The 11,951-nt window shown below is 37.9% G+C and overlaps 1 protein-coding gene across 1 annotated transcript; it reads left to right on the forward strand.

Annotated features, from left to right (window-relative positions):
* Positions 1–9,444: 9,444 nt before the first annotated feature.
* On the forward strand, positions 9,445–11,643 carry LOC138856271 (uncharacterized). Its single transcript, XM_070106753.1, has 2 exons — positions 9,445–11,337; positions 11,402–11,643. Exon 1 carries the CDS (start codon positions 9,746–9,748, stop codon positions 11,180–11,182), a length of 1,437 nt encoding a protein of 478 aa, XP_069962854.1. The 5' UTR covers positions 9,445–9,745; the 3' UTR covers positions 11,183–11,337; positions 11,402–11,643.
* Positions 11,644–11,951: the final 308 nt, after the last annotated feature.

Consider the following 11,951-nt stretch of genomic DNA (forward strand, 5'->3'; position numbering starts at 1 on the left):
TCAGCACAATATTTCACGTCATTCCATAATACACTCTTTACTTTCACACTTATCTTCTATACGCCCGTACGCTGTTGTGTTAATTCGGTACACTTCAAAAACTGACGTGGGTTCACTTAACTAATAGATGAGGGTGGTCATGTGAGGTAAGTATATACATATAGTTCTACGGATTATCTTTCTTTGGCAAAAAATATAGCAAAGGAAGTTAAGGCAAACCCTGAGGGCAGTGATGTTGTCCTCAAACATTGCTGCTTAAGCTATCTAGTCTTAGAAAAACAAATCCAAAAATATTCCTAAAAAACAGGTCGTCACATGGGATGACCCAATTTAGGGAAATACCATCACACTGCCTGTGTGTATCCAGTGGTCGGAGTGCAGGAAGTAAATTCAAGGAACGAATTTGTAGGCTTAATTCTAATTATATATCCTGCCGTTGCTATGTAAGGCGCATGCGAAGTTCGACAGCACGTTTCAAACGTATAAATTGTTTTGCAAAAAATTAGTTAGCTAATTGGACGATGACTTGGACGATTAAGATTATTGGCACAGCATGCCTTTGGGCGCTTATGATACATACTATTTATTTATTTATACCCTGAACAAGGTATATTAAGTTTCCCAAAATGACGAGCTAAGTCTGTCTGTATATATGCGAACTAGTGCTTCGGTTTTTGAGATATGGATCTGAAATTTTACACGATTCCTTTTCTCCCTAGGCTGCTGAATTGTCGCAACAGCCGATATCGGACCACTCTAGCAAATAGCAGCCATGCGAACTAAACAATCGGAATCAAGTGCTTGTATTGAAATCTTTTTCTTTTGACAAGATATCTTCACGAAATTTGATCATCAGATCGGAAAAATAGTAGGAGGCGGTAAGACTTAGAATGTGTTCCTCTTTATTGTTGGTTGTCGTCGTTAATAAAAGGTAAAAAATTGGCAACCAGAAATTAACAGCAATTACTCCACACGAGACAATAAATAAAATAGTATAGTGAATAATTTATAATGATAATTCCATGCAAAGGAAATTTAATTTCTCAAGCAAAGACAGTAATTTCCTGCTTTTGTATTTGAATGGCGCCACGAATAGCAAACACATAACAAACAAAGTGGTAAATAAAATAACAAAGCACCGAATAGCTTATTTACGAAAAGTAGTAGTAACAATAATTCACCTGTATTCATGGACGAGTTACACGCAGAAGCATGCAGCTTTACGACTACAAATATTTTTTTAATAGGATTTAGTGGTGATATCGCATAGCACTGGGCATTTCGACTAAATAATCGAGCAAGCAAGAGCAGAGCGGCGTTAATTTTGTATCATTACGCCTTAGGGCAACGCGATAATATTTTATTTTTTTAAAGTAAAGTTTTAAAGGGGAAAGCATTGAAAGTCGCTTCGCTGACAGCCTTCCAATTCTCAGGGGACTGATACATAAGTTTCGTTAAGCTTTCCACCATAAAACTACCAATTAGTGAAGTTTTAAGTTTTTCCTTTGAACTCAAAAAGCAAGGGCAATAAAAGAATAGATGCTTAGGGTCTTCTATGTACTCTGTACACATCGGACAGTTCAGATTAATATCATGATAGAATCTGTACAGGTAGCTTCTCCTCTTCTAGCACCCATGTTCACTTAGTATTTGGGTAAGGTGGAAATCCAGGTCCCCAAGTCATCTGCCTATCCACGGATGGATGTCCGGTATAAGTGGGTTAAGTGAGGTTTGCCACGGCTGCTGCCAAATTGATAAACTTTTGACTTTCTCTGCTCTTTTGGCTCCTATAGATGACTCTGGTAACTTGTATACTCGCGCAAATTCGTCACCCTGGATCCATATTGGGGCCGCATATAATAAAACCAATCTTATTACCTTTTCGAGTAAAAATCGCTTGCTGGAACGCACGCAGCCTTTATTTGTCATCATTCTTGATAAGGCGTTGAGGATTTTTTTTACTTTACCCGAGGTGTATTCTAGGTGCTTCTTAAATTTAACCTTTGAGTCTATTACTACTCCCAGATACTTTAGTTGTGTCTGTTATTGAATCTTACACTTTCCTATCGTGAGAGATATTCGCTTCCTAGTACTTATTAACAGGACTTCTGTCTTGTGCTCAGCCAGTACTAAACTCCTTGAGGAGATCCATTGCCGCAGACTATTGACGCATTCATTGCATATGCTCCGGAGGTCATCTAGATGTTTAGCCACTGCTACCACTATAAGATCATCTGCGTATGCGATAAATTTAACGGCTTCTGGTTGGTTTCTTCTTAGCACGCCATCATACATTACACGTTAATATGTAAATTTATGTATTTAGGTGATTTATTTGCGCACTCGGTTGTTTAATAAATAGTTCAGAGTCAAATGTGTTAGATAGTGTTTGTTAGTGTCAAGTGAGCGTGCCTTATATATTTTACGCCCACATATGGCAACACTGTTTAAAGTTTATTCGTTTAGTTTACGTGTGCTTATGTCAAATGGCATATTTGTATGCACATAAGTATAAATTATTTTACATGTAATTTACCATTTCGCCCAGTCATCAATTTTCTGTGAGAAGATATTCGGTTTTGCAGTCCAGAAATAAATGTTCTTGCTTCTATCTTTAAAACTCGAATTCCAGATGAGATTTGTTACATTGCGAAAAGAATGTACCTCAAAATTCAGGTTAGTCGTATTTTCTAAAAACAAAATTATAAATGTTAACAGTCAAAGCTGCGATTTTCCACGAGATTACCCATTATTTGTCCTCATAATAAATTTAATTTAAGTATAGAAAAGCAAATCCATAGGGATCATGATAGAAGTCGTAAAAGTTTCTCTATGGAGACCTTGATATATTAATATTTGGGGAATATTGTGATTATACATTATTTGAAAATTAAGTATGTCAGAAATTCTAAGCCTTTATTCTCGATATAAGACCTAATAAATTTTTTTTCTTTCCAATTGGTGCATATAAAATATCATAAATTGCACGGACCAAAAAAACCAGTGAACTATTTGTAACATAGTCGTCATCCATGTGGGCAAAAATAAACCAGGAAACTTGCAACAAAAACGTCAGCGCCAATGAAAACGTTTATTACCATTATTATTATCATGGCTTTGCCAACAAAGGCATGCGATAAATCAAATTTTATTATTCGCCAACTGGCTAACGACCGCACTCAATTGGCGGCTCAACGGTTTTGCTTATTTACAGGCGCATCATCAAAGTCAATTCACAACTTTATAATTTTAAATACACACTCAATTGTTTGTTTTTTCAGTCAAACTTTTTTCATGAACCCTTTGTCCGAAATTGTGCATAAGCCGCAGCTACGTTCAATGTGGGTTTATATTCTCCATCGACGATTGGTTTTCTCCACACACACATACACAAAATATTACAATGAGTTCACTTGGGTGAATGCCAAGTTGTGAACTATATGTACATTACGTATGCATAAGGGCCATAATGAATTAGTTCGACTTTTATGCTAACATTTTGACTTGTTTGGCAAAGTGTATTTGAATTACATAATACTCATATGAATATGTGTATAAATGTGTGCGTACACTTAGAACTACATGGGATCTCATCGCTTAATTGGTTTAATTATAAATGCATTTAATTACTGAGTGTGAAATTCCTGTCACATATTTTTAATGATTGAATGAAATTTGGTTTGATCTTATGAGAGCATAATGGAAAACCATTTACTGATGCGAGGCAGTTATAAGCCTCTGAGTAGTTTCAAAGTAGTATATATGTATGTCTCCATATATGTAATTTCGGTAATGAGAACTAAACCAAAAGTGACCATTTATCAAACAGGTGGATGCTGCGGACAATCAAAGTTATGAAGTGACATTGGAAAAACAAACCAAAAGTATCGACAAATTAGCTTAACAATGCGACAGACAGCACTCAAAGAAATAGCACGCACATTAACAAAAAATAGTAGCACGGTGCATAAATATTGGATATCATAGCAATTCCCACATAATTAGACAGCAAAATAGTATGAAGAATAAATTACACGATAACACAATTATATTATATGTCAGGTAAAGGCAACGATGCTATAATACGCTTCACAAAAAAAGTCTCATTATCCCGCGGATAGTCAAAATATAATATAAACCACCCGGCAACAGTTGCATATTAAATATTTTTACATTAATTTATAATAAAACTCACAAACTCAGGCATAAATAAAAAAATGTTCACTCTAAAAAAGTAGAAGTGTAAGTGCAAAAGAAAATGACAAAATGTGTAAAAACAGAGAGGGAAACATAAGGTATGCAAAAAACGCCGGTATTTTGAAATTAAATTGTACAGCAAATATGAATGTGTAAAAATAATTTCGACGAAAAATATGAGAACTACATATGTATTAGCAGTAGTGTGTTTAAAGGTGTAATGTATCAAACTTTTGCTTATTTACTGGAAGCATGTGTGGTGAAGCTCAAACAATTAGACAATTCAATAGAAAATTCCTTGTATACAATATTCAACCCATGTTTTAATGTCAGAAACTAATGTAGAATTAAGCAAAATTGAGAAAATTGTTTACTGAAATTGGAGTATACCTACCAATAATTAAATGTGATTTCCAAATTTACCAACAATGGTCCTGAAAAAATATATTTATTTTTATTTGGGAAAAGTTAGAATACAAATATTTTCAATTATTCTCATTTTATTATGATCAAGAAAACATAAAAACAAATTCGACGAGAAAACGTAAGACAGCTTGGATTGTTATATGGAAACTATATCCACACAATTTCAGAAAATGAAAACAAAAACAAAAATAATTTTATTTCTATTGTATATCTGCAACACTATGCATTTATGTACAACATTTTTTAAGAAATTGTTAGTTTTATTGAAGCAAAGGGAGACTTCACACTTCTTTGCTTGAAGCCATTTTTCAACGCTGTTTTCAACACAGGGTCTTCTACTATTGTTGCAGATTTCGGAAGCATGACGAATATTTCCAAGAACCTCGGCTAGTTCCGGTCAACATATATTGTCATACATTTAGGTTATCTACACCACTCAGGTATTTATAAAGAAGCCACGAGTTTATAACGGACATAGTATGTATAAGATGGTAAAAAACACGAAGATACAATTTCCTGCTTCTCATGCTAATAAAATATTATAATAATAATATATACCAATTAAGCTGTCCAAAAGATCTACTCCACCTATGTACATTGTAACCTTTGACAATTTGAGGGCTTGAAATGTTGATTTTCATTTCATCCGCTTCGTCAAATATTTTTATTAGAGACACGTGTTCTGCCCCAACACATGATGAAAATAAAGCCACAACTTTGTTCTCTTTCTATGTAACATCTACTAATGCAACACCTTCAAAGTCAGCTACTTGTTCTTCGTAAAAACCGCGAGGAAAAGAATTTTTAATCATGCGTCTTTTACAAAAAAGCAAAAGCTTTTTTTAGGTATCATTCCAAACAATCTAAAAGAGAGTGTTTTCAGCAAATAATCAACGCCATTAACCCCTCCTCGTCTCCAAAAAATTTGGCATAACATAAGGTTACTAACAGGCACAGCCAAGCAAAGTCACATTTTAGCTATGAATACTGATCGCGATTTTCCTCCGCTTGGTCAGAATACTCCAAAGATTCTAATTTTAAACAAGCATTCATCTCTGAACAGAGCACAATAAACATAAAAGTATATAGCCCATATAATATCTCATCTGCTGCATCAGAGATTGAAAAGCCCATCACCTCCATAGAGTTTAAGGAAGCCTTGTATAAATTAGCAGGAAAAACACCTGGTTTTGACAGAATTTCCTATCAAATTATACAAAATTGTTCACATGGCACGGCCAATAGATTACGAAACCTATATAATAATATTTTCGAGCAGGGCATATTTCCACAATCCTGGAAAATGCTGACATCGTTCCAATTGTAAAGCCCGGTAAACCTCTCGCCGATATTCATAGCTATCGTCCGATCTCCTTAATTTCATGTTTGAGTAAAGTATTAGAGAAGATTATCGCCAAACGATTAATGTGGTTTGCGCAAAGAGGAAACCATATAAGCCTTACCCAAGTAGCTTTCAAACCTGGTCACTGTACATCGGACGTGCTTTTACATTTCGAACATGTTCGTTCAACTGCCATCTCAAGTCGAAACATTGTTACTACACTTGGACTAGACTTCGAAAGAGCTTTTGATCGAATAGGTATACACGTTGTTCTTCGCCAGCTAATAAAATGGAATGTGGGAAAAAATATATTTAATTTTGTAAGAAAAACATTTAGAGTTAAAATTAATAATAAATATTCTGACAAAGCCCCTTTATCAAATGGTATTGCTCAAGGTTCCCCTATATCGGTAGTGTTTTATATTACTGCTCTCGACGAAGTGAGCAAAATTATAGCTAATTATAGAGTAGAACATGCTGTTTATGCAGATGATGTTTTAATATTTTCAAAAAGTAATAGCCTGAACCAGGTTAAAGATACTTTTTCTAACATCCTTACCGATATCTCAGAACGGGGTCATTGCACCGGAGCGAATATATCTTATGAAATATGTAAAACTTTACATATATGTAAAAAGAGAAATTGTTCAAATTTAGTTTATCTTATATGAGTAAAAATATAGAAAATGTTTCTGATTTAAAAATTCTAGGAATAGTATTTGATAAAACTCTTAGTTTTAAGGAACATTGTAAATTTCTAAAAGTAAAACTCCACAAAATGTTGAATATTATAAAATAGTTTGGTTTTAAACATAGTAATTGTAATCAAACTACTTAAATTGATCTAGCTAAGTCCTTAATTCTTTTTTTTATCGACAATGGTCTACCATTATACGCAAAAAGTACCATCGCAAACATTTCGGCAAATTTACCACACAGCAGTGCGGAAAAGTCTTTGCGCTTTTCCAACAACACCAACCAAAGATCGCACACACTACCATCTTGGTATGATTCGAGGCCGACCTAAAACCTCTTCCGTTTTAGGGTACGGAACCCAGTTGCTTTTTGCAACTTCTTTTTAGAACTGAAAAAACAGTTAGGCTGAATTTTCAGTTATTCCTGCATTTAGGTTTTAACCACAGCCACCGAGAATCTCCCCAAAGGGGCCATAACCCAATGAGCAGATTGGACCGAAGTCCAAGGGCTTTATGCTCCCCGTGGCCCCAGAAAGTCTCCGGTAAAACTGTGTAGCCGAAACTACTGCCAGTTGAGCAACCCATTACTCAATGACTGGTGACATTTGTCGCTTGAACTTCAAATGTATTTTTATTTGCTTTTTCATTTAAAGTCTATAATATCAGTTCAAGCTGAGTATTATAGCACTATTTCTGACATATTATGCTGATATTACTGAGCAAGGTACATAATAACAGTCATAGTACATTTGGCTTTTAGTCGCCTTTTACGACAGGCATGCCTTACCGCGGGTAAATTCTTACCCCTACCCGCAGGGGGAAGTTCCAAATACAATGACACTGTTACATTTTCCATAGTGTCCGAAGATGGTAACACAATTAGGACTGAATTACTCTTTCCACATTGTTCTGTTTTACAGCCGAAGTCCTAGCCATAAGCCTCGCCTATGCAGCCACATCCAAAGGCAAATATGTCATTTTCTCGGATAGTAAATAGGCAGTAGAAAGACTACAAAATATAAAAAAACACGAACCTTTGATCCAAAGGATACGTGAGAAATTAATAGAACAAAGCTCCAAAATAAAAATAATGTGGACTCCTGGCCACTGTTTTCTGGTAATGAATATGCTGATGTAGTAGCCAAACAAACTTGTCATTCCCCAAGCGCAACTGTCACCACTTATGTTAGAACAGACATTTCGAAAATCTGTCGAAAAGTACATAAAAAGAAAGTCAGCGGAAATCTGGTCAACATATAAGCACGCTTACACAGTTATTAACAAATACGGCATCGCAACCTCCAATCCAATTGGATCTTCTACAGAGCAAATAAAAATATTCACTAGGTTACGTCTACGACACACAGCAAACACACATCAACTTCTCCTAAGTGGCTCTGCTGCACCATCTTGCCAAGCATGCAATTGTCCTCTGACAATCAACCATATCCTTGATGCATGCAAAAAGTACTCAAACACGAGGAACAGCATATTCCAGAACAAAACACCATCAAATCTGCTAACAGAATTTTCTTTAAAAGATTTGTATAAGTTTATATACCAAACTGAATTACTGTATCATATTTAAGTTATAAATATTTATCTTACTGACAGACAACTTCTAACTCAAGGATTTTCCTTTTAGATCTTTATCCTTTTTTTTACCTAGTTAATTACCGAATATATATTATCGTCAGGCCGATAGTTTTCGTTGCTAGTGCCTTTAAATTGTAGTATAATTTATAATTATCTTTCTGTTAAATAAATAAATAATCATGCGTCTTTTCTCTGTAAACTTGCTTCTTAGACGGTACCCAGGTAAAAAGTCCCTTATTTAGCTAAATAGACAACCAACAGAATTGTCGTATTAAAATTGTAAAGGTACCAAATATGGTCAAATATCTATGAACCCAGCGAGATAGCCGTACGACAATATTTCCCACTGGTCCTACACCTGGCTCATCATTTTGGCGTTTATGTGCCTCCCCGGTGTTTATTTCAAATTTATGAGCATAATCCTTGACACTATACATGAAAAATAGTTTAAAACCCCATTTATGTCGCTTATTGGAAAGATATTGTTTCATAAAATGAGCAACTTTTGTGGCAAACATTTGTTCCTCAATGGCCAATCTTTGGTTCATGGGAACAGTACCAAATTTTTCATCCAAGCAATTGATAATAGGCCTTTTCTTGAACAATCTATCATGTTCAACGTGATCCTGGGGTAAATGTTTTTCACTATTAATGAAATGGAGGCATCTGCGGATGGTCTCAAGACTGTTGTTTGTCACTAATTTTTTTATTGGTTCAAAACTAACTGTTTGACCAATGTAGGCGCACGTTAGGATATTTTATGACTTACATGTATATATATTATATAATAAAATATCTATGAACCTCCTCAGCTTTGTTTATTGACCACCCGCGAAACATTACAGTCAATAGGTGATATGTCAATCAGCAAATGTCAATAAATCAGAAAAGTGCTGCAAAATTTTAATGTAGATTGTGCAATTTGTGATTGATTTACAAAAGCAAGTATTTATAAATTATTATTATTGTTAAATTCAATTTAAGGAGATGTTGCAGTTTTGCTACAATACGTAATTAAGGGTTAAAGTGTCAGACATATTTACAATAGCTTTAGAATAAACAGATTTTGACAGAAATTTATTGGGGACCACACAGTGCTTAAATTTAATTCATATTTCACTTCTACTCGCACTGAGTTCTTTAAAAATAAAAACGTCCTATTTAGACTAGGGTAGGTTGGCAAAAATCCTCCGCTGAACCCTCCACGAGGGTGCCGACTGGAAATAGATACCACAGGTTCACGTCGTTAGTAGTGAGGTGTCTAGCTAAGGTCAGGCTTCCTATCTGGGTGTTCGGTACTCTTCGATAGTGCAGCATCCAGATAGGAGGTCTTACCATGGTAGGAGGTAAGGGGCTGGATCAAGGTGTCATGCGACCCGTGCCGAAGATCAACCTGGCTGGGGGCCCTTAAATAGCCCAGTCTCGCACGGAGCTTACGGATACCTGGCGCCCTCCGTAATAAGATAGCCTTACTTGCGTAGCGGGGGCTATGCGCAAGCGGACATACTTTCCCCTACACTCGTGGGTCCAAAATATGAGCCAAAAAATTAACATAATAAATAAAAACAAAAAGGAGTCCGGACCTCCTTCAAAAAGACCGGAGGGAGCGGGTTGCTCCCAGAGAAGAGCAGCGTTTGGCACGAGCTCGACAACAGCCAAAGCGAGGACAGGAGCGAAGCTTGGTCCTGGAGCAAAGGCGAATACTAAGGGGGCAGTAGCCAAGGCTGGCGCCACAAAAACAGCAACGCTGGAGGCAGCCCATACCAACCCCTGTAGCCAAAGCTTGGCAGCCAAGCAGGAGAAGGTGGGAGATGCTAAAAGCGAAGCTGCCAGTAGTGGGTCAGCCAGAGAGTGGCCTTCCTTCAGGATTGATGACCCGGCAAAAGCAAAGTATGCAGAGAGGCGACGCGCTGCATACCTGTTGAAGAAGGTGGAGCTGCAACCGCCAAGCAATGAGGAGCTCACAAAGGAGCTCCAAGAATTCATTGATTGCGCGAGAGCTGTCCTACCTAACTTCAAACTAGAAGCGCCGGTAGTGGCAACAAAAAGACAAAGGTCCGCTGAAGAGGCTAAGCCGTCAGCAAAGAGACCGAAAACTAAGGGCGTGACGCCCGTAAGATCTTTTGCTGATGTGGCCCGAAACCGCATTGTCATTGGTGTGCTGGATGAGGGTGATCCCGAAGGAAAAATCCCCAGAGCCCAATGGAAATGGGTGCAAGCCGCACTGACGAATGTGGCTTTGGAAGTGCTACTTAGCAATCCAGGTCCACCCCCGTCATGTGCGGATGCCGGATGGTATCAAGGGCAAATAAAGATGATAGCGTGTGACGACGAGAGATCGGTCCAGCTATATAAAGCAGCAATATCTAAAGTGGGAGAGATCTACCCCGGAGCCAAATTGGTGGCGGTAGACAGGAAAGATATCCCATCCCGACCGAGAGCAAGGGTATGGATCCCGGCTACACCATCGCAGCCGGACCAAATAATGCAGCTCATAAGAGCCTGCAACCCAAATCTGCCAACGGAGGGATGGAGATTCGTCAAGGCCTTTGACGACCCCGCAGCAGAATCTGGAGTGGAGACGAAGCGAGCCACAATGCAGATTCTGCTGCTTCTAACAAAAGAATCCATAGAACCGCTAGCGAAAAGTGGCGGAGAGATCAACTACGGATTCACAAAAGTAAGGGTCATGACCTACAAATCAGACGCCGATGCAGGAGAAAACTTGGCATCGGAATCGGAGTGCGAAGTCGAGGAAGATCCAGTGGAGTCCTCGAGCGACGCAGAGATCACGGATCAAGGTGAGTGTACTTCGGGGTCTGAACTTGCGGACAGACTCTCTAAACTCTACACTGAGAGTGAGCTTTTAAGCGACTCCCATGATGATGCAGAGAAGACCATAACTAATGCGTCTTCTCCAAATTAATTTACACCACAGCAAACTAGCGTCTCTAGCCCTAGTTAACCGCATGGCAGAAGAACGGCCTGACTTTGTCCTCATTCAGGAGCCATGGGTTAACGGAGGGCGTATCTGCGGTCTGAGGACACCAGGTTACAATCTATACGCGAATGGTTGTGTAGGTAAGCCAAGGACATGTATATTGGCTAACAAAAAGCTTAATGTCTTTTTATTGCACAATTACAGTAGTAACGACACTACGGTAGTAAGCTGGGAGACGAGCAAGAGGAAATACCGGCTCGCATCATGCTACATGCCGTACGACGAGGTAGCAGTACCATCGCAGCTGTTCAAGGAGCTGGTACGAGACGCCGAAGCATCCAAGTGTTCGATCATACTTGGATGCGACTCCAATGCGCACCATAATCTATGGGGAAGCACGGACATTAATGAAAGGGGTGAGTTGCTCTTTAATTATCTAATAGGAAGTAAGCTTCTGTTATGTAACAAAGGTAGTATGCCAACATTTATAACCAGAAACCGACAGGAAGTATTAGATATAACACTGGTATCGGAAGAACTGGTGGATAAAATAACACATTGGAGGGTATTGGAAGAACACTCCTTCTCAGACCACCGCTACATTGAGTGTATAATTGAAGAAAATGTAGTTAGGGAAGAGAAATTCAGGAATCATAGGAAAACGAACTGGCAGATGCACATGCAGGAGCTAAAAAAGCGTATTCCTATGATTCCACCATTCCAACCGGAAAAGAAAGAGGACCTAGACATCCTT

This window comes from Bactrocera oleae, chromosome 3 (genome assembly GCF_042242935.1).
Source record: "Bactrocera oleae isolate idBacOlea1 chromosome 3, idBacOlea1, whole genome shotgun sequence".
Lineage (NCBI taxonomy): Eukaryota > Metazoa > Arthropoda > Insecta > Diptera > Tephritidae > Bactrocera > Bactrocera oleae.

Coding starts and splice junctions, on each gene's coding strand:
- LOC138856271 (XM_070106753.1), top strand. CDS start 9,746: ATGCGCAAGCGGACATACTTTCCCCTACACTCGTGGGTCCAAAATATG.